This window comes from Schistocerca americana, unplaced genomic scaffold, assembly GCF_021461395.2.
Source record: "Schistocerca americana isolate TAMUIC-IGC-003095 unplaced genomic scaffold, iqSchAmer2.1 HiC_scaffold_73, whole genome shotgun sequence".
NCBI classification, from domain to species: Eukaryota; Metazoa; Arthropoda; class Insecta; order Orthoptera; family Acrididae; genus Schistocerca; species Schistocerca americana.
Genome location: NW_025726489.1, coordinates 493,839 through 516,768, shown reverse-complemented (window position 1 = coordinate 516,768; position 22,930 = coordinate 493,839). Strand labels below are relative to the sequence as shown.

Here is a 22,930-nt window from a genome sequence, read left to right as displayed (position 1 = left end):
GTGCAGTTTTCGTTTTGAATGGTCCTGGTGACAGGAACTGCACTTTTAAGGCAATGAGTTGAATATTTTTAAAGCAACCATTGAAAAACTATCTTGTGTTCGAGACAGTCGACAACATGGTGTATCAATGTTCCTCTTGTTGTGGGTGTCATGATTATGTATGTCTTGCCTCATGCAGATAACACCTTGGTTTTCTTTTACACTGATGTGGCATAAAAACAAGTATTGGATGTAGACTGTCATTATTCCTAATTGGGTGAACATAGGCTTGCAGTGCTGCAGTCTTTAGCTTGATGCAATGATTCTGACTGTTTTTTTAATGTAGCACTGCCACCTTCTTGCAACCTTCAGAGTATTCCCATAACAGTAGGCCATGATTGATGTGGCTATGAAATATTGCATAATGCACTGTTATAAGGTATGGGTCAGCTAATACACCTTCTGTTCTCCTGAGAAGGTATATTATTGTCCGCGCAAACTAAGTGTGAGCCCGTGGTCTAGTGGTAATCGTCGTGCATTCTAAACTTATAGTCGCCTGTTTCTCGTCCAACTGCAGTTTAGGAGAAAGGATGATCTTCACTATTCAAGATTAAATCTAACTTTGGCACTCGGCGAAGTGGCTGAAGCGAGCGACAGTGGAGGCATTTCCCATTTACAGTCGTTCCCATAAGCCACGGCGCCGAGTGTCAACATACTTTCTGCAGACAGTACATCGGAGAGCTGGTAGCACACATACACTGTTTGCTCATTCATTATTAATTTGCTGCCAATCAGGAATCCCAGCAGTTTGATAGCCTCCATATTGTCGTGGTATGCAACATTTGTAAGGCTGCATGACAGATTTTGTTGTGTTTTTTCTTCTTTCGTTTTTATTTTATTGTCGAAGAACCATTTTTGATGTTTTGTAAGAGCACATTTGTTGCTTGCAGAGCTTGTGCAGCAGTGCACTGGCAGCAGTGCACTGGCAAAAAAATAAGTTAAAAGCTATGTGAATGATTGGTGCTGTACAAACAAAACACAGAAGGAAACATATACTGCAGACTGCCCAACCGAATGAAATGCTGGACAAGGAAATATGCATTTGTGGTTGGACATTTAAAAAAGTAAAATTCGTAATGTCCTGTTGGTGCTGAGTTTACTGAAGACATGATACATGCACGGATTGGAGAAGGATAGGAGGAAACTGTCTCTGTTATTCTCCTTGAGTTATTTAGTGAGATTACAGACTACATAAATCTGGCAAATCAGTCGAGGATTATACACTTCAGAAAAGTTGCAGTAACATTTTGAGGGAACAGAACACTTTCTCATATGGTTATAACATTTTTTTTTGTTAATAAACAGTAAAAGTAGGGTTCGATGGAAATTATATCTTTTTTCTCTCGGATGATGTGAACTCGGATGCTGGTTGGACAGTGGAGTTAGGAATTAGTCCTTAATTTCCTCTTTTGGCTAAAAACAAGACGTTTACTCCGGAAGACTGCACGGTTTATATATCTTGACAGCTGAAACAAGGGCCGGCCGGAGTGGACGAGCGGTTCTAGGCGCCACGATCTGGAACCGCGCGACCGCTACGGACGCAGGTTCGAATCCTGCCTCGGGCATGGATGTGTGTGGTGTCGTTAGGTTAGTTAGATTTAAGTAGTTGTAAGTTCTAGGGGACTGATGACCTCAGAAGTTAAGTCCCACAGTGCTCAGAGCCATTTGAACCATTTTTTGAAACTAGTAAAGAATTTAGGAAAGTGTTTTTTACTGAGTGACTAAAACAGTCAAACAACACTTCGAAAATGTGCCTCTGTTTAATGGTTCTGTTTACATTTAAATAAGAAACTCTCGTATTACAATGAGCCAATAATAGCAACCAAAGTATTTAGCTGTAAAAATGATATGAAAAATTTATGATAAAGAGAGTGACATTTATAATAAGTATCCTTTACTTCCAAAGCAGTTCGTATTTTTTCCTTGAGTTTCATTCTTCTACACATTTTTCTAGTGCACACTGTGCACATTTTTATAAGTGAATGCTAATAAGCAGAGGTAAGTTACTGGAAATTTCTTGTTTAGTTATTAGTGTAAGATCTACGGTCTCTATTGGATTGGCTTGGCTTTGTCAATAATGATGTTTAATTCTGTCATCAAATGCCCCCACTTTCGAGGTCAGTATGTTAATCTAAAAGGCCATGGATTCATGTCAGTAAATAACAACTCATTTTTTCCTTCACATTTTAAATTAAACAAATAAACTGGCTTGTTCTAGTGCGTAGTTCTGTTGCTTTGTTGTCTTTGGTTGCCGGTATTATTAAAATCCACTGCTCCGGTATGTCTTCATTTATTAAAATACAATCTCTGAAACGCAGTTTATTTGGAGGCGTACGAAATCCAGTGCTGTGTTTATCTAGGTTTGTTGTTTTGAGTATGCGTATGGTGTCCATTGTTATGTAATCGTATCGTGTTAAGAAGTTATTTGTGTGTTCGAAGTTTGGTTGCGCGATTACTTGCTAGTTGCAAGCAGTTATTATTATCGGTGTACTGCTACAAATTATTCGATTGTTGTAAAAGATGTCTCCAGGACTATTACGAGTCATATCGTCTCAAAATTGATGAAAATTCGTCCTAAAATAAGTTTCGTTCGTTGTCTGATACTATTGTTGTTATGTATACTGTCTGATGTTTTGGATTCCGGAGGAGAAAAACCTGTAAATTAACTTTGTAATCATTTATTTGATGGTTTCAGGAGAATTAGTGACATCCAGTACCGGTATGTAATTTCACTAAAAAAATAAAACCATTACCGTTGGACCCCTCCAGTTCTGTAGGACTGCGGTTTTGTTGAAAACACATTTTTAATTTGAACTGAATCAATCACCCCTTTTATGTGTAATCATGCTTATCTCTAGATGTCGGTATATTCATTTTATTACGCATTTTATCGCAGGCTTGTTTTACGTGAATTTTCATTGCTCACATCGAAATAACTATGACACATTGCCATTATTTCATCTGAACCAAGTATGTAAAGATTTGTATTTACGAATACCGGTACATGAAATGTGTAGCTATTGTAATTAGAATTGTGAATAAGTTTTATTTTTATTGTAGCGTAAATCATTGGTAAGGTCTTGCCATCATAACTAATATCTAAACTCCAGAAAGCACGAAGCTGATATTCTGATGTGGGTGTGGAATCTGAGAAACAACCAGTATTGAAGAATATCGCTATCAAAAAGATATTATCTTTGGAAGTTAATTTAACAAAGTTAACCATGATAATCTCATGACACTTCTTCAAGAAACAGGACTAAATAATAAATGTGTTAAAAAAAATACTAAATCTGTTTGGAGTCCAGTGAACAACATGAGCCATAGGTAGCCTATATGAAGTTTTGATGTCATACGGCATCTAGGATATTATGTTTGTTTCGGTCAAATATTTTGATTGTGTGCTTTGATCATAATATGAAGTTTATTTTTTGTGGCTGGTAGCTTAGACCGTATTGTTTGCTATGTGTAACTTAAGTCTAGGCCAGCTGGAGATGGTGATGCACTGGGGGGATGCTTGTGGTATACAAGATGTATATATGTGTTCTTTTACATTGACAGGCTGATTTGTAGACTAGTGTAAACATACATCTAGGATAGGTTGGGTTGGTAGGTCATTCCATAGATACATTTAAGTAACTGTGTGAGGCTCCACTTTTGAATTATGGTCTGATATTTTCAAGTTTTTAATATGTTTGAAGGATTAATAGAAAGAACATTCCGGGCCCAAAACTACCTTTTCCCACAGAGATCCTGTTAGTCTCTCGCTTTTTGTTTCGCTAATGTTATTAGTTACGTGAACAGTTGGTCGGTTCTGTGAGTCTTATATCTCCACCACGTTAAGGGTATTGTTGTTCATAAGTTTGGTATCACATTTTTAACTAATCCTGCTGTTGGCATTTCAAAGATTGATTTGGAGACAACAGTTCATAACGTGTCCTTTGTCTTTCCTTTCTCCAACCAGTCAGTTATAGAGAGGTCTGTGTGGTTTAACATGAACTCTAAAAACAGTGGGGCAGCTTTGTAGTTTTTATATTAACAGATTGTTGCCAGAGGTTAAAGATGTGATAAATGACAGAAGAAAGCGGTTGTGACATTTTGAAAACTTAAAGTAAGTGCAATTTTAGGCTATGCCTTCTTAGTCAGTGTCCACGTTCGCAGACTAAAATGTAAAAATCTTTTTATGTATCATGATATTATGTCTTAGAGTTGAAGTTTGTTGCCTACATAACAATAGGGGGAACAATCTTACACATGAGGTGACATCAGTGCAAGAATCCACATATTAAACAATGAAGTTATTAAGGAATTGTTTTATGAAAAGACAGTATGGCTGGTCACTACTGACAGTCAAGGAAGCAAAATCCCAGGAGGTTCTACTGCCGATTAACACTTTTAAAAGTGTAACGCTAATCTTATCTTTCAGAACTATTCATCCTTGCCCTCACAACCTGTCTGTCTGCGTGAGGTAGGAACTAAGTTAAGGGGCCATTGGAAGTGTTCAATTCCACCCGTCTCCTTTACCCATGACATAATGGTGTGTGTGTTTTTGAATTGGTTTGTGTTTGTAGATGTCAGGTTGTTGTATTTGATGGCGCCCTCTGGTAGTGGATCTTCACATGTTGAGTTTAACATGTGGTGTTGGGTTCATTCAAGTCTTGGTTATCACTGTTGTAACATGGGTTTATTTGAGTCTGGGTAGCCAGTGCTGCAATGTGGATTTGGAAATCTTTGCATTTTTCAGTGAGGGTTTTTTATGTGCGTGGCATTTTGTTAGGGTCGATTAGTTTGGGATGTGTGTGTGTGTGTGTGTGTGTGTGTGTGTGTAGTGGTAGTGGCGGTCAACCTAGGTGATTTTGTTGCAGGCTTTTTTTTGGTAATAAACTTTTATTTTGGTTTTATTCTGTAGTAATACTGATGTTCTGTCTGTTTATCGTACTTCGGTTGGTTTTAATTGATCTGGTGTAGCCTATATAGGAGTTTTTGCGTTTTCGAATTGAAGGTTTTGGTTTTTGTGATGTTTTTTGAGTTATGTAGGTGTGTGAAGTTTACATTGTTTTCATTATTATTTTATTATTATTATTATTGCTGGTAGGTATTGAGAGCTGCATTTGAGCTCCATAGGTCAAGGGAAATGTCTGATTCCACTCTTTGGAGTTGTAGCTATTGGTTCCTTGATATCAGGGCTTCATTTCAGCTGTCTAGGTCGAGGGAAACATCCGATTCTGCTTTTCGTGGCACTTAGTTTAGGGAGTACATGCGCTGATCACGAGAAAAGTACCTATTTTTGAAGGAAACACCTATTTCTGATGATATAAGCATATATATGTGCAGAATACCAAAAAACTTTGTATTTCAAAACTTGAGTGTTACAGTCATATCTGATGCACTCGTCACCAAAAAAGTACATATTTTCATTTGGATGCCAAAAAACTGTCTCAAAAAAAAAAAATTATTTTTATCAAAAATGATGTATTGCATATGTATGCACGGAACTTCAAAAACTATTTTTTTTAATTATTTTTTCAAAAAGAGATGGATTTAATAACATAATTTTCTCAAGAAATCAATTTGTTTATTTTGCACAGATATACATTAAGGCTCGAATCACAGATTAGATAAAAACAGCTACCTCGAGTTAATTTGCAGCATTAGGATAGATTTTTCGAACATGCTCAATGAAATTGTGGAATGGATTTTCCCCAAAACGTTGACGCCAGAGAAATTTCGCCAGGTAGTTATTCAGCATAGCACGGTGAGTTCCGAAACGCCTTATATTTTTTTCTTTAGCTTTTTGACAGACTGACTCCATGTGATTTGTGGTTGCGTTTGTAAAGGGATTGACAAAATAAAGCGAATGATTAACAGCCAGATGATTGTAGCCCAAGTTACCTATGGTGTTGTAAGCTTCCCACAAATCAGAAACTACTGTGGTTCCAGGCAAAACATACTGTTGCAAAATTGGCAGCAAATGGGTAGCACAGCAACCATAAAGCTTGGCTTTGCCTCAACGTGATAACCACCAAAGACCCATTGCTCCGGCCCCGTATGACCTCAATGGCACTTTCTCCTGACAAAGCAGCTCTCGTCTATTTCAACAGTATGGCAAGGGCCACCCAAAACTATTGGCTGAATTAAGAAATATTCATGGCAGATATCCCTACAAAATTGGCACCAATCGACCAGTGTGCTCACTGCCAATTTGGAGCTCACTCATTAAAAACTTTTGCTTATTGAGTTTGAAAGCCCACATGTAAGACAGTCGCAAAATTTTAGAAATGTCTAAATGACTGCCAGCAAAAAATGACATTTTCCTGATGGAACATTTCTTTCTACAGTCCTTGCCAACGGAGCAGCGCCAAATTTCGACATCTTTCCCTGTAGTTTTCTCCAGCTTCATCTCGTTGTATCCAACACAATACCCATTTTCACACACCAAATTGTTCTTCAAAAGACCTTGTTGCCTAGCCCATTGTATAAAGCTTTGGGTGTTCTCCGTAACATGGTATAAATCTTCCATTACAAAGTCACTCAAATCTGGAAAATTTTATACGAGACTTCAAAACAGACAGCCTCAACAGAAAAATATAGGTTGTTGGGCGCACTAATCAAGCTACATAACTTTGAGCAACTGGGAAATATACCATATGCAACAATATGCAAAGCCAACAATAGCTATCACGGTTTGGATTTATGAAACCGTAAGCAATACCTATGGGTAAAGAACTCTGTGAAGAAATATATTAAAGTGTCTGCAGCACATTGGCAACATGAATAAGTTGGTGAAAGCAGACCGTTAATGGGTCCTTCTGCTACTTCTTCTTTTTTTTGTATTCTGTGCATACATATGCTTATATCTTCAGAAATACGCGTTCCCTTCAAAAATACTTTTCTCGTGATCAGTGCATGTACCCCCTAAACTGCATAAGTGCCCTTTTCACTATTGCAGATATTGGTTTTTTGGTATTGTGGGCTTGGTTTGAGCTATATAGGTCGAGTGAACTGTAAGATTCCTGCTGGCTTTGTGGCTGTAGCATTATGTTGTAAGTTGAGCCTTTTTTTGGGGTGATGTGATGTTTTGTATTGTTAAATTTAGCTTGTCCCTGTCCTAGACCCCCTATTTCCTGCGGTTGTTCTTTAATTTCATTTTATCGTTGAAGTAAAATTACTTTCACTGTTACTATTTTTCTGCAGGTTTGTTGACATGTGTACATAGTGACAATATTGTCGACATTTTGTATACTCTGGACGTAGGCATTTCTGTTATATTGATGATGTCGTGGGTCAAAGCAGATGGATTAAATCAGATGCTTCCCTAATGCCGAGTTCTGAAGGTTTAATTGAATCTACTGACACTGCCTTTGACTGGTAGCATGCTACTGATGTGGTGTGTGTGATATCCATGCACAAAACTTCCACATGAACACATGGGTTGTTTCACAATGCCATACTTAGTGTCAACCAGTCAGTGGTCGTCCGCAGACTAAAGTCATGTGCTGAAGCCGACAGTAGATATAGATCTGTTTCTGCTGTTGTGTTCAATGTTGTTGAGAAGAGAATGGAAACCAGTATGTGCCTTTACCCTAAAGGCGACAGCTGGTTTGTCAAAATTGGATACAGCGTTGTGAAATGCTTGTGAGATTATGTCAAAAAATATATAAAAGAATGTTAGATCCCTTATCTCTAAAACAGTATGTCATTTTTTTCCATATTTATTTTGCTTCTGGATTATTTTTAAATGCAAGTTGGTGAAGCCTATGATTGTTTCGTTATGAGAATAGATAAAATTCTCATTGCAGTGTGTGGTTGATTTCGATGAGTGATTTATGTCCAGCATTTTGATGATGTGATAGGTGAAAGCAGACAGTTGGTATTGATAAAATCAAGATTTCTGTTATGAAAGCTAGGACTAGTGGGTCAGGGAAAAAACTAACTAGTCGTTCGGTCATTTGAGATAAAATTTGATATTTGCTGGATGAATTCCTGAATGTTTAATGGGTTTAAAAACATTTATAATTTTTTTATTGTTAACATTTAGAAACAGTGGCTATTTTTTGTTTTTACAGGCATCTGTGGTTTTTTTAAAAGTATTCAGTACTGAGTTGCCCCAGACATTTCAAATAAGAATCATTAACTGGACTATAAATTAAAACCTTGATAACTATGCTGAATGTATTCCTTAATATACTTTTAATGGCTCAAACTTGTTGATTGCAAGCTAAAAAAAACTCATTCTTTAAACTATTTAATTGGATAGATAAAAATTCTACTCACCAAGCGGCGGCAGAACACACATGTAAAAGACGGTTGTAATTGGCAAGCTTTTGAAGCCAGTGGCTCCTTCTTCAGGCAGAAGGGTGGAAGGGGAAGTAATGGGGTGAAGGAGAAAGACTGGAGAGGTCTAGGAAAAGGGGTAGATATTGGGAAAGTAACCCAGAACCGCGGGTCAGAGGAGACTTGCCGTACGGGATGAGAAGGAAAGACGTTGCTTACAGTAAGTCTCCTGTGACCTGCTGTTCTGAGTGACTTTCCCGATATCTACCCATTATCCTAGACCTCTGCAGTCCTTTTCCTTCATCCCTCTTCTGTCTTCTATATGTGAGTTCTGCTGCCACTTGGTGAGTAGATTTTTTATCTATCCTAATTGTATTTTCCCAAGTAAGAGTAATTTCTCAGCCTTAATATTTATTGTGCTGTTGCACTACACAGTATAACTACTTCTAATAGTGAGAAGCTTACACAAAGTGTACACTATTTTTAAAAAATGGATTTTTTGAATTTTTTCATTCTTTGACCTGCAATATCTTTGTAAGGAGAGCAGATAAAAATCTGAAAATTACACACTTAATGGATCTTTATGATATCAAGCTTAAATTGGAAGTAACACACAGAAAATATTGTGAGGAAGGCTAACCAAAGACTGCATTTTATTGGCAGTACTAAGGAGATTGCCTACTCTATGCTTGTCCGTCCTCGTTTAGAATATTGCTGCGTGGTGTGGGATCCTTGCCAGATAGGACTGACGGAGTACATTGAAAAAGTTCAAAGAAGGGCAGCTCGTTTTGTATTGTCACGAAATATGGAAGAGAGTGTCACAGAAACGATAATGGATTTGGGTTGAACATCATTAAAAGAAAGGCGTTTTTTGTTGCGATGGAATCTTCTCATAAAATTCCAATCACCAACTTTCTCCTTCGAATGCGAAAATATTTTGTTGACACTGACCTACATAGGGAGGAACGATCACCACGATAGAATAAGGGAAATCAGAGCTCATACAGAAAAGATATAGATGTTCCTTCTTTCTGCGCACTATACGAGATTGGAATAATAGAGAATTGCGAAGGTGGTTCGATGAACCCTCTGCTAGGCACTTAAATGTGATTTGCAGAGTATCCATGTAGATGTAGACAAGCCTGTACAAATCTTTGTGTTGTCGTATTCCCCCTTCCACCAACATCTGTTCACTCACAATTAGTTAATAATGAGCCCTTGAAGTGTGCAGCTGAACAATGGAGTCTCAAAACCACGAGAAGAGTTTTTTTAAGTGTTGGTAACTAACCTTGAAAACTCGATAATGCGTCATTTAATTGCCAAAGTCAGGATAAATCTCTGAAGGACAAAAGCAAACTTTGGCAGTTGATGAATGTGTAGTTCTTGCCGACTTTTCTGAAAACTGTTCCTTTGTTGTTCAAGTGAAATACAAGGGCACCACTAGGTAAACAAACAGGCCACAGTTTGTCCATTTGTGTTATGTTATAAAGATCCAGATAAACTAGAGTCATAGTTTTTGTGTTGTAAATGATTACCTTGAACACAAAGCTACAGCAGTGCATGTTTTTCACCTGCAGTCAACAAACTACATAAAACAGCACAACAATTCCATAAACAAACTGATGTACTTCTCTGATGGTGCTGCAAGCCAATATAAAAGCAAACAAATATTAACATCTCCTTTCTCAAAGAAAGAAATACTGTTGGCTTGATGCAGAATAGCACTTTTTTGCATCATGCCATGAGAAGAAAAGAGTGTGATGGCATCAAGGGTACAACAAAGCAAGCTGTCACAAAAGCTAGTCTGCAACGGACCTATGAGAACCAAATCTCGACACCTCTAGAAATGTTCAAATTCTGTGAAGAACAGGTAAAAGGGATTACTTATGCTTCATTAAATGTGAGGAAATATGAAAACTCTATGCCAATGTCTTGGAGGAAAGACTCAAAACTTGTCGGAAGAAGAAAGGCACCCGATCTTTTCATTGTTTTATTCCTCAGTCATACAACTTGCTCAACTGTAAGTTCACGTCGCGGCATCCTCTGATAGTGAACGTCATCACTGTGGAAAACTTGTACCACTGACACTTCAAAAGTAAGGACATAGTAGCTTGTGTCTATGGCAAACAGTGGTGGATTGCCAAAGTTGGTAACATTGCTCGTCAAAACCAAGATGTGGATGTTACATTTTACCAGCACCAAGAACCCCACTTAAAAAATTTGAAAAGGATCAATTCGAGAGGCCCGTTGAAAATGCATTGAAGGAGCTGTCTTCTTCCCTGAAATTAATGACGGTGACTAGGCGAACATTTAAGCCAGTGCCCAAAATGAATGAAGAAATATCTCTGTTGTTTAGTGAAGAACTAGTAAAAACAAATAAGTTGAGAACGTGATAATGTAATGAATTGTCTCATTTTTTAAAAAAGTTATCCTAGATATTTTTAAATTATGTAATTTATACACTTTTTCCATCAGCCCAGATATTGCAAACATTAATAAACGTATTTTTGAATCATTTGTAATTTTTATTCGCCCACGGAATCTCAAGGTTGAAATTTATACAGAAGTTTTATATCATAAAGGTCTATTAAGTGTGTAACTTTCAGATTTATATCTGGTCCATTAACAAAGATATTTGCAGGCCAAAGAATGAAAAAATTCAAAACATGTTTTTAAAATGTTTTTAAGTATACGCTTGTCATAATTGTTTCTAAAAAAAAAAAAGGTATCTCTACTGAGTAATGTAATAGCACAAAATGTATTAAGGCTAAGCAATTACTCTTTGGTAAAATAATATTAAAAATGGGTTTTTTAAATTTGCAACCAACAAATTTGAGACATTAAAAGTGTATGAAGGAATACATTCAGCAGGGTGATCATGGTTTTAATTTATAGTCCAGTTTCTGCTGAAATAAATACTTCTTATATGAAAGGTTTGGGGCAATCCATTACTGAATAATTTAAAAAACCACGGACACTTATAAAAGTGAAAGAATGCTTGCAGCCGGAAACAAAAATGGCTGCTCTTTCTAAACGATAACCAATAATTTTAAAAAAAAATATCTTTGTGTCCACCAAACATGAAGGAATTCACCCAGTGAATTCTTTCTATGAGGATGCGATTCTCTCTCTGTGTAATTGTATGGCTTTGGATACAATTAATTGATAGTTTTATGTTTAGGATGGTGTATGATCTCCCACGGAATGCCTGCATTCACTTAATAGACACACATTTCAAAATCCAAATATTAGATCATTATTTCTCTGAAAGAAACATTGTTTCCAGTATAAATTTTAGATGCAGAATTGTATTGTTTACATTGTGACTGCATCCCTATTCTTCTCTCACCTGTTGTATATAAATATTTCTGGAATAATTTTAACATCTGTTTAACAGGACACTAATGACAGCAGCAGAGAAGCTTGCCGCCGTTCCTGATGTGGATATCGACCCAGAAGGAACATTTAAGTATGTTCTAATACGTGTCTTTGGTCCAGAGGGTCCTGATGGCAAAGAACCAAGCAAATTAGTGGTCAGTAACTGGTAAACTAATATTTGGTCTACTTGGTGATACATTATTATTTGAGAGACAGTCCTTAGCATCATTTTTCAATTTTTTCAGTTGAATTTTTCTATTGATGTCAGTGACTTGCAGTGGGGAATTGTAGCCTAAGGTTGGTTGGTTATCTGCATAAAATAGTGTTTCACTGTTTACTGTTAAGTTGAAGTGAGATGGTGGATGGCGATACAATTGAAAATACACAAAAGATTTTCACTGAAACACTGTTGAGCTACACAGTTATGACCCTGTGTGCTATGGTATCCTTGCCAGATAGCGTTGACAGAGGATGTGAAAAAGCGTTCAAAGAAGGGTAACTATGTTGTTTTATTGCTAAGAACATTGCTTCATGGAGATGAAGGGTGTATATGACCCGAGAGATCTGGGAAAAACCCGGGAATTTTTTAGAATTCTGGAAATTTTTCATTTTTTTGTTTTCAGTTCAATTTTTGTAATTTTGATTGGTAAGGACCGATACTTTAACAAAGGATATTACTGTGTCCCGATACTGCAGCAGTAAAACATGAACGAGAGAAAAAATGAAAATAAAACTTAAATTGCAAGGGAAATGCACCATATACAGCAACAAAACAGTGCTCATACAAGTGTCTGCCAACAGCAGAATGTGTCAAAGGCTTTAGGAAGGCTGTGCAATGCTTCCTAACAACAAATTGCCTCCGCTGAACGTGACGTCACAACTGTTTACGTTGGATTCGTTTTAGCAGTTACGAGCGGGATCATGCGCATGCACAGTTGAGCAGTACCTTCTCCAGCTTCTGGCTACGGAAATGTCGCTGTTGGCTGTGTAAGCAGTCGCAGCAAGCAGCTAGATGCTACCGGGAAAAATTTTACTGGAGCGCCCAAGCTGCCAGATTTATGCATGCGCAGGAGGCCCAAATCGAGGGGTTGGGGGGGGGGGGGGGTCAAATTCATATTCTTGAGGGGGGAAAAAATCTTGTTTCACAAAGCAACTAGCATCCAGCGCACGTTAGGTTGTTGGTTTATCGATTATTCATATGACTTTGAAATGCATCCCTGTCAGTTTCTGAACATTTTTAACACATTCTAATGGTCATTCCATGTCAGTTAACCTGGAGCTCCACCTCTTAGTCACAGATTTGACTGAAATTCAGTACACTAATTCTACCATGTGTGGAACACTCACGTTCAAAGTATTAGTTTCCCCTGCCAATTAGTTCCAGAATTATGACTTGTGAAAGAAGGTGGCGTGACCCAGAAAATGTAACCCGCATCTGGCAATCTATCTTCAGACCCAACTTCAGGTCTTAATAACTTTGGAACTATTCCGCACCGTCCAGTGAAATTTTAACAACCCAGTAACATCCACTTAGAGAACACACACTATGAATCAAAACACCAACAAATTTCTGAGGGAAAATAAAAAAATCCAAAATGTGATTAAAAATGTAATACGTTAAAAGGTACATATGGTAGGTGCCTTCTGTGCCAAATATAATTCACTCAAAAAGGGTATAAATTTTTTTGTGGTAAACTTAATGTGGCCCAAATACACACAGAACTCATCATGCCCATATCAGTCACAAAAATTCAGTTACATGTACACGAAAATACAAAAATTTGAGAAATTACCTGAAAAACATGGATTTTCAAAGTGTGGTAGCACAAAAGGGATAAGTGGTACCCAAGCCAAATTTCACACACTGCATAAGTAGACCATAACGGTATATATCTCAAAATTTCAACATCATATTGCAAGACATTTGTGTACAAGGGAAGTTGACAGATGTATTTGGTGATGTGGCCATTGTTCCACAACACAATTTTGTAAAAACATATCGTAAACTGTTCTGCCTCTTTTTATCCTCTCCCATGACTGTTTTAATCACTAAGCAACAACATATAGAGAGATTAACACAACCTATCATTAATGTTTACTGCACCTTAACTGCTAAAAACCAGTCGATTGTACGTCGAACAGACGTTCTCCCACACTTCACCTACTGTACTCTGTACATTGAGTGGCATATTATACTGTCTTCCTGACACTGTGGTAGGAACTGAAATTGTCATAAGAATATGTTCAAAAGGAATCCAACACCTATCTGCCAAACATGGCCAATGAAATATCTTGCTGGTCCTGCTGGTGCCATGAAGTTCACAAATACATCACCTTCTGCTTCACAGCACTCTGCAACACATCCTAAGTACCATTTGTCATCATAAACAGCAATAACATAGCAACCTGGTTGTATGTTGCTGCTTTTGCTTCTGAATCCTGAGTCAGACACACTGTGAAGACACATGTTGTGCATGAACCTATAGTTATAACCGGACAGTCTGCTCATCTGCACATTGTCAGAGTCCGCTGGAGAGAATTGATGATGGATCCTTGTGTCTGCAACAGTTTTAATGTGTTCTAGTCTGCTTTTTAGCAACTCTTCGACTGATTTCACCTCATGTTTCGAAACATAAAATGATTGTATGCTAGAGATATTTTTCTGTACCCAGGTAAATAATTGAAGAGGTGTTAGAATGTGACCTTCTGTAGGGTGCTGCAGACTAGCTCGTGATGCCATGCACTTAATGGTAGCACCAATACCATCACTTACATTTTTACCATGACTTGTTGCAAAAAAATTCCATTCTGCGTGAATCTGAAAATCATGGTAATGCATGCATAAATTTTTGAGATTTTTACAGTTTTTGTACTGACTAGCTGCCCCATCACTGAAGTACTTTGCAAAATGTATGTGAGGCAGCTTGTTTTTTACACGTCATGACAGTGCGAATGTGGACATGAACTACAATTTTATCATGAATTAAACAGTCACTAAAAACACACAAGTTCATGACAGGCACATCACCTGATTCACCTCTATAGTAAATCTCAAATGGCTGGAGAGTTGCTTGACTGTTGTGCCAATGATATGCTTGGATGGCATCTTGAACTATAAATGCATAATTTTCAGAAAAGTCTAGTATTACTATAATTTCATCTTGTTTCAAATTATCCTTACAAAACTGGAGATAAGCCGATTGTGCTGTTGCTGTGAAGCTGTGTGTGGTCAGTTTGTCCGTTTTTTGACAACACATTTCAACAAAATCTTCCACTGTACTTTGCTTTGTTTCAAACTTGTGCGATCCATGTGTGTCCATTGTTTATAAGAAATAAGTTCATCGTCATCCGTAAGGAGTTCACCATACAGTTTGTTATTCATGTGTTCTGCAAGATTTGCCTTACCAGGACACTTTTCACACCTGTGTCATGCTCTGGTAGGAACTGATGTCACACACTAGCAGCTTCATCGCACCTTTGTAATCTAGACCAGAATCCTTTATAGCAGCAAACATCAGCTTAGCATTTTGATGGGTCTCACATACACAAACATTATGTGTGCCCCTTGCACTTACAGGCACAACCCATTTTGGCCGAAGATTGAAAAAAGATGATAAACCTACTTTGGTATTGGGATACTATTCCTTGAGTTCTACATATAGTTCTGATGTGTTGCATAGCAACAGTCTTTTTTGCATCTGTACACGTACATTTCCCATTTTCAGCGTTACATAGTCTTTTTTTCTAGGCATTATTTGGCTGTAGTCATTATTTTCATAAAACTCCGACACTAGCACCTTTATTTCTGAACTCAAATGCTTACCCTGAGCTGCCGAAGTTGTGGAAGCACTCCTTGGGTTGCTTTTATTTTCCTAGCTTGCTTTACCATATATGTGGAAACATTGAATTCCTTTGCAGTGTAGCTACTTTTTTCTGGCGTGTGGATATGGCAAATTTTTCTTTCAAATCATGCACAATTTTGTCCAAATCGGAGCATTTCTGGCATGATTTCTGTTCCTTTGGAGCAGATAGTTCTTCCTCTTCCACCATTAGTGTATCAGCTATTTGGTGTTTTAATTCCATTTGAGCTTCTTGTAGTTTTCTTCTACCATAGCTGGGCCTGTCTCTTTTCCCAACTTTGTGTGTCTTCATGGGAGACAAACCAAGAGCAGTCACTGAAGTATTTAATTGCTCATCCACTGTGGTTGTAGGTGGCTTATACTCTTTGTCACTGTCATGTAAATTATCAGAATATTCTTCATTTTTTAGCAGTGTAACACACCTGGAACATAACTTTTGTCCTGGTTTCATGTTAAGTCCCATGCACTGATTCACTTTCAATGCTGATTTTATATCAATTTCTCTGAGGCTACACTTCACTCTCTTCTTATGAATCCGAAATGGATCAAAACAACTTCTTTATAGGAAAGAATACTTATCCAGAAACATTTTCATATGATGATGATAAACACTAAAGTTTCCTGGAACTGTACTTCTTGTGGGGGTGTATCCTGGATCTCCATAGCAACAAATCTTGGTCCGATTCATCCAGATCATACAGTACAAAGCGAATGCCACATTTTGTTCCATATATTGTTTTATGACATTCAGATGCTTGTGCTCTACCAATACTGCAACTTGTTTGAACAAAAGCACCACTTGTACACTCTTCTGCCTCCATACTGATTTTCCACAACAGTGCTAACCAGTCTGAACTAGAATCTTAAAAACACGAGTAATCTGTAATTGTTGCTTGTTTCGTTTTTTGTTCCTGCCTAACAATGACCGACTCTGGCCCTGAAAACTACCATTGTTTAATTTTCTGTTGCCTAATGGTTCCCAACAATTGCTTTATCTGAAACGAGCTGTCTGCATCATGACTGTTACTTGCTAAATCGTGTTAAAAGAAATGTAATCAAATAAATCTGTCAACTTTTATTGTATACAAATGCCTTGCAAGAACAAGTTGAAATTTTGCCACTCATTATATTATGGTCTACTTATGCAGTGTTTGAAATTTGGCTTGGATATCACTTGTCCCTTTTGTGCTACCACACTCATAAAATCCATGTTTTTCAGGTAATTTTTCAAATTTTTGAATTTTCGTGTGCATGTAACTCTGTGAGACTGATATGGGCAAGATGAGTTCTGTGTGTGTTTATGCCACATTACGCTTAAAAAAAAAAAAACCGTTTTTGAGTGAATTATATTTGGCATAGAGGGCACCTGCAATGTGTACCTTTTAACATATTACATTTTGTAATCACATTTTGGAATTTTTTATTTTCCCTCAGAAATATGTTGCTGGTGTTTTGATTCATAGTGTGTGTTCTCTAAGTGGATGTTACTGTGTTGTAAAAATTTCACTGGACTGTGCGGAATAGTTCCAAAGTTTTAAGACCTGAAGTTGGGTCTGAAGATAGATTGCCACATGTGGGTTGCAATTTCCGGGTCACGCCACCTTCTTTCACAAGCCATAATTCTGGAACTAATTGGCAGGGGAACTTAAAATTTTGTACATGAGTGTTCCACATTTGGTAGCATTGGTGTGCTAAATTTCAGCCAAATCTGAGGCTATCAGCTGGAACATTTTCTTGAATTGGTTGAATGGACATGGAATGACCCCTAAGTTGATTCTGAATGAATCGTAAGTTGATTTGTGAATGCGTGCATAGTGTACATGTTGCCTCTGTCAGTGGAATCTGACAGCTGAGCGGAGTAAGGCTGAACGGATGAATGCCAACCGCTGTCTGATTGTGTGGTTGATTGGATTTGCGAATGATGAGCGTTGTTACAATTACTAGCAAAATCCATAGATTCAGACTACAGGAGTGGAAATAAACGAATAACAGGTAAGAAAGATTACAACTATCTTCTCGGTGTATTCAAGAAAATGAAATTTTGAGAGAAAATTTTTGGACAGATTGCTATACTAGTAAGGGCCACTTGTAAAGCCCCTGGCTAGCAGCTGCTTTTAAGTTCTGTTTTGGAAGAAGCATGGAAGATGCGTTGTACGAACATGTAAAAATGCCTAACCGGAGAAAAATCGCGGAATAGCTAAACTGGTGATTCTGGTAGAGTTAATGAAGTTAACCTGCAAATAAGCTTTGACATTGGCAGGAATATTTACAGAATTAGTGATAACAAGACTGTTTGTTAGAATGAGGAAGGATAAGAAACGGGGGCATCACACAAATTATGGAACAATATGACGATTCCAAGTTTGTATAAAAATTTCGTACTACTACTTTTCGATCTTGTGCTTGAGAAACTGGAGCGTATGAATGAAGTGTGAAACTATTTCCTAACGTAAAGCTTTTTGCTTGTAGTAGGCCTAATAGGCATTTGATATTGGTACTTCGTGAATTATATTCTGTCGTTACAATAAAGACCGTTTGTGCCAAAACAGTCTCGTTTATTTTGTGTGTATTACAATTGTTGCAGTATTAGAAAGGCCTATTTTATTTTATCTAGCAGACAGTGACTAAAAATAGACATAATCAGATTGGGAAACCACACCAGTCTTGAGTCCTATTTGTATTAACAGCTTTTTCAGTATTAGACAAAGACATTTCGACTTTTCATGTAGCAAAATGTTTGATGAACTTTGATGAGGTAATAGATTACTTCGCAGAAAGGAAAGCACACCATGTAAAACTGTACTAAGATTAGAGAGAAAAAATTCTAGGAGCTAAGGATTGAAGAAACATGTATTGCCTTGCTCGTCTAGTGTCTTTACTGGGTTTATATATCCTACATTTAATTTTATGTCACACAAAGCAGCAAGTTGTTAGCTGATAGGGAACAAAGAGTGCAAATTTTCTGAAGAGTTTTTTTTAAAAAAAAAAAAAAGAGGGACAGAATGTCAAACCAGCCAACTGTAAGGAGGAGAGGCACCACAGGACATTGTAATTTCCACTGTACTGAATATGGTTTGATGGCATCCATTACAAAATGTACACATTTCAATTCCACAGAGCGAAGTACAGTGACGTGCGATAGAAGAATGCTGTGTGAGGAAAGAGGCACTGCACTTTGGCACACTTATGACATGTCTTACATTTCCTCGAACACATATGTTGTATGCATCATACTGTTCAGAAAGATGTGTGCTACAAAATGAACATATTTTTGAAAATTCGTTTTTATTTTTTTAACGTCCTATCTCAAACGATCGAGGGAATGGTGGGGTATTGCCCCGGTTCGGAAATACTAGAGGTCTGGGACTGATGCGCAGAGTGGTCTGAGTTACAGTGAGGAAGTGGGTAGTCTCCACGTGACCCGTGTTTACATTTAGTGTCATTGTAACTGCTGTCTGCGTCACGTCTACAGTGCAGCGAGCTAAGTTAATTTAAGTATTAACTGTGTTTTTCTTACTTGTCACTTTTTCTTCCATGTGTTTTTGCTTTTAGAAAGCTTTAATTGTCAAGTGCTAGTAATAGTGTTCCATAGATTTCATGTTTGTTTTGAATACAGTCCAGAGACAGGTAGTGCTATTTTCATTGTTTTCTACAAGAAGTGTCTAGTAACCACTGTTGTGGATTGGCAAGAGAGCCAACCCGGTATGAGAGGAAGCCGAAAGGCACGCGTTTTAGCTCACGCAGGCTGGCTTGAGGTCTGGAACAGGTCAAGGAAATTAGACTAGCAAAAAAGGACGTAGCTGTGGAATACTTAACTTTAATCCATAAATGGTGAACATCGCTTTTGACGGTACATGTTTTACAGCATCATTAGTAACTGGTAATGGTGCCTTGCTAGTTCGTAGCAAATGAAGTAGCTGAAGGCTATGCTAACTATCGTCTCAGCAAATGAGAGCGTATTTTGTCAGTGAACCATCGCTAGCAAAGTCGGCTGTACAACTGGGGCGAGTGCTAGGAAGTGTCTCTAGACCTGCCGTGTGGCAGCGCTCGGTCTGCAATCACTGATAGTGGCGACACACGGGTCCGATGTATACTAACAGACCGCGGCCGATTTAAAGGCTACCACCTAGCAAATGTGGTGTCTGGCGGTGACACCACAACCACAGTTTAGTCAACTATCAGCCACCTTTAGTGAATTAGCAGTCTAGTTAAAAGTTGATTAACTCTACAGTAAATTGATTTCTTAGGATGGATAGGATGTGTGACTGCTGTGTACGGACGCAGGAGGAGCTGGCCACTGTTCCCGAACAGCTGAACGTGTTGATGGCCGCAGTCAGCCATCTTCAGGCTGCTGCCTCGGAGTGTAGCGGCAGTGGGGAGTACGGTGCGTCGCATGGTACACCCCACGTGTTCCATGCTTCACCCACAGTCCCTGCTGTCGAGACATCTTTGCGGGTACTGGGCACACTTGGGCCACCCTCTCCCGATGGGGAGTGGCGGGTTCAACGGCGTGCACGGTGCACGAGGCGGATGGTCAATGTGGAGGCTGGCCTTCTGGCATCACCCACTCTGCCTGCGTGTGGCCATGTGGCCGCTCCTTCATCAAGGTCCGAGCAGGGGGGAGGGGTTTATTAGTGATAGGGAGCTCCAACATTAGGTGGGTGATGGAGCCCCTTAGGGAAATAGCGGAAAGGTCGGGGAAGAAGGCCAGTGTTCACTCTGTCTGCTTGCCGGGGGGGGGTCTCATCCGAGATGTGGAGGAGGCTCTGCCAGCGGCGATAGAGAGCACTGGGTGCACCCGACTGCAAATTGTTGCTCATGTCGGCACCAATGACTCCTGCCGTCTGGGTTCAGAGGTCATCCTCAGCTCATACAGGCGGTTGTATTTACTCGAATCTAAGCCGCACTCGAATCTAAGCCGCACCTGAAAAATGAGACTCGAAATCAAGTAAAAAAATTTTTCCCGAATCTAAGCCGCACCTGAAATTTGAGACTCGAAAATCAAGGGGAGAGAAAAGTTTTAGGTCGCACCTCCAAATCGAAACAAAGTTCGCCTAGTTGTAATATGAGACACAATTTAGGTCGAATGAATGACGATACAGCTGCAGTAGTTTGGTTCGAGTCGTAATCTTAGCAGTTACGGTTTACCAGGTAGCCATTGCTACGCGTCACGCGCTCCGTCCGTATTGATACGGATATCCTTCCTTTTTCACGTGCTTCGTCTGGTTTGAATTGATTGCTTATTTTTCTTTGATCTGATAAGTGCCGTTCTCTTTGTTATAGGTGTTTACGTCACTTTAAGCTGAAAATGCATTACTGTACTGTGTCATGCATTGTTTGTCGCATTCTGATAGTGCGTGTTTACGGCCTGTCGCCGCTCGCGGCGTGGCTTGCTTTTGTGCGCGCTACCGCCGCTTACAAATAAAAAATAGAGAGGAGTCGTCTCATTAGCGAAACATTTGTTGTTACTTACACTACTTCTTTCTTTGATAATGATCAACAAGAACCAAATAATAGACTGCGAATGATAGATGATGTTCTGAACGAAATTTTAGCGAAAAGTTTTCTCCGTTTGAAAATCTTTGCAGGCGCCTCTTTAGTTCATTACATTCTGCACAGAAATTAGAGTCATCTTAGATTTAAAAATCTAGTCAGTTGCCGTGCTTCATTTCTGACTGTATCACTATCAGGCATAAGAATAATACGAATATAAACATGACATGATATGTATATTCTTCCGCGTTTGCTGTTGTCTCACTCTAGTTTCGTAGTTTATTAGGCAGACAGGATTTAAATGAGATAGTAGCAAACATGAAACAATACATGGCAAAATGTTTATATTCGTATTAATCTTATGGCGAAGAGAATACTACATGTGATTCACAATTCATAAAAGCTCCTATTAGCAACCATCTCTTCTCACAGGTAGAAAAAAATTCAGAACGTAGAGTTGGCCATATTGACAAACATCCCAAACAGTCTTGCCAGTCGGATTTTCGTAGTACATTGAAATGCTGCTACATTCGAAGATCAACAATACAGAATTTGTATTTACGTCGTTGGATAATGTACCAAAACGCAGTGGTCAAAACTCTGGGCGGAGGAAAAAGGCTCGTCTTCCACTTTTTTTTTTGATTTATTTACTGACGCAGAGATTTTGGTGCCAGTATTTATCTTTGTGCCCTACAAAGCATGCCTGTGTGGCGCTACATATATTCGACGGCAGAAGTTAGTTGTGGCGGCACCCACCAACATTTTTCAGAACTCCCGCTTGCTTTGCACTCGATTCTAAGCCGCAGGCGGTTTTTTGGATTACAAAAACCGGAAAAAAAGTGCGGCTTAGATTCGAGTAAATACGGTAGTGGAAAGGTCGGGGAAGAAGGCCAGTGTTCACTCTGTCTACTAGCCGGGGGGGGTCTCATCCGAGATGTGGAGGAGGCTCTGCCAGCGGCGATAGCACTGGGTGCACCCGACTGCAAATTTTGGCACCAATGACTCCTGCCGTCTGGGTTCAGAGGTCATCCTCAGTTCATACAGGCGGTTGGCGGAGTTGGTGAAGGCAGAAAGCCTCGCTCACAGGGTGGAATCTGAGCCAACTATTTGTAGTATCGTTCCCAGAACCGATCGCGGTCCTCTGGTTTGGAGCCAAGTGGAAGGCTATCTGGTGGAGAAATGTAGGGTCCCCCTGAGTAGGTCAGGCGTGCACTACACGCAGGAAGCGGCTACAAGGGTAGCGGAGTACGTGTGGAGTGCACATGTGGGTTTTTTAGGTTAGAGAATTCCCTCCCTAGGCCCGACAAGACACCTCCTGAGACACGGCAAGGTAGGAATAGGCAAAATGCAACAGGGAATAACAATATTAATGTGCTACTAGTAAACTGCAGGAGTGTCTATAGAAAGGTCCCAGAACTGCTCTCATTAATAAACGGTCACCATGTCCACACGGTACTAGGGACAGAAAGTTGGCTGAAACCAAATGTAAACAGTAATGAAATTCTAAACTCAGATTGGAGTGTATACCGCAGAGGCAGGCTGGGCAGTGAAGGGGGAGGCGTGTTTATAGCGATAAGAAGTGCAATAGTATCGAAGGAAATTGATGGAGGTCCGAAATGTGAAATAATTTTGGTGAAGGTCACAGTTAAAGCAGACTAAGACATGGTAATTGGATGTCTCTATAGGCCCCCTGGCTCAGCAGCTGTTGTGGCTGAGCACCTGAAGGATAATTTGGAAAATATTTCCACACCATGTTATAGTTCTGGGTGGAGATTTTAATTTGCCTGATATAGACTGGGAGACTCAAATGTTCATAACGGGTGGCAGGGACAAAGAATCCAGTGAATTTTTTTTAAGTGCTTTATCTGAAAACTATCTTGAGCAGT

General features: G+C 38.9%; 1 protein-coding gene across 5 annotated transcripts in view; it reads left to right on the top strand.

The window, feature by feature from the left end:
- Window positions 1-1,954: 1,954 nt before the first annotated feature.
- The window catches only part of LOC124589808 (sex-regulated protein janus-A-like), a 48,566-nt gene continuing 27,590 nt past the window's right edge, over window positions 1,955-22,930 (top strand). Inside the window, exons 1-2 of one of the 5 annotated variants that reach the window (XM_047131599.1) lie at window positions 1,955-2,037; window positions 11,711-11,846. In XM_047131599.1, the coding sequence (XP_046987555.1) occupies window positions 11,718-11,846 (129 nt within the window). In that variant the 5' untranslated portion in view covers window positions 1,955-2,037; window positions 11,711-11,717. Of the gene's footprint in view, window positions 2,038-2,275; window positions 2,400-2,539; window positions 2,759-3,340; window positions 3,367-11,710; window positions 11,847-22,930 lie in introns of those variants that run through there. The other 4 variants (XM_047131597.1, XM_047131600.1, XM_047131598.1 and 1 more) reach the window with 4 other exon arrangements.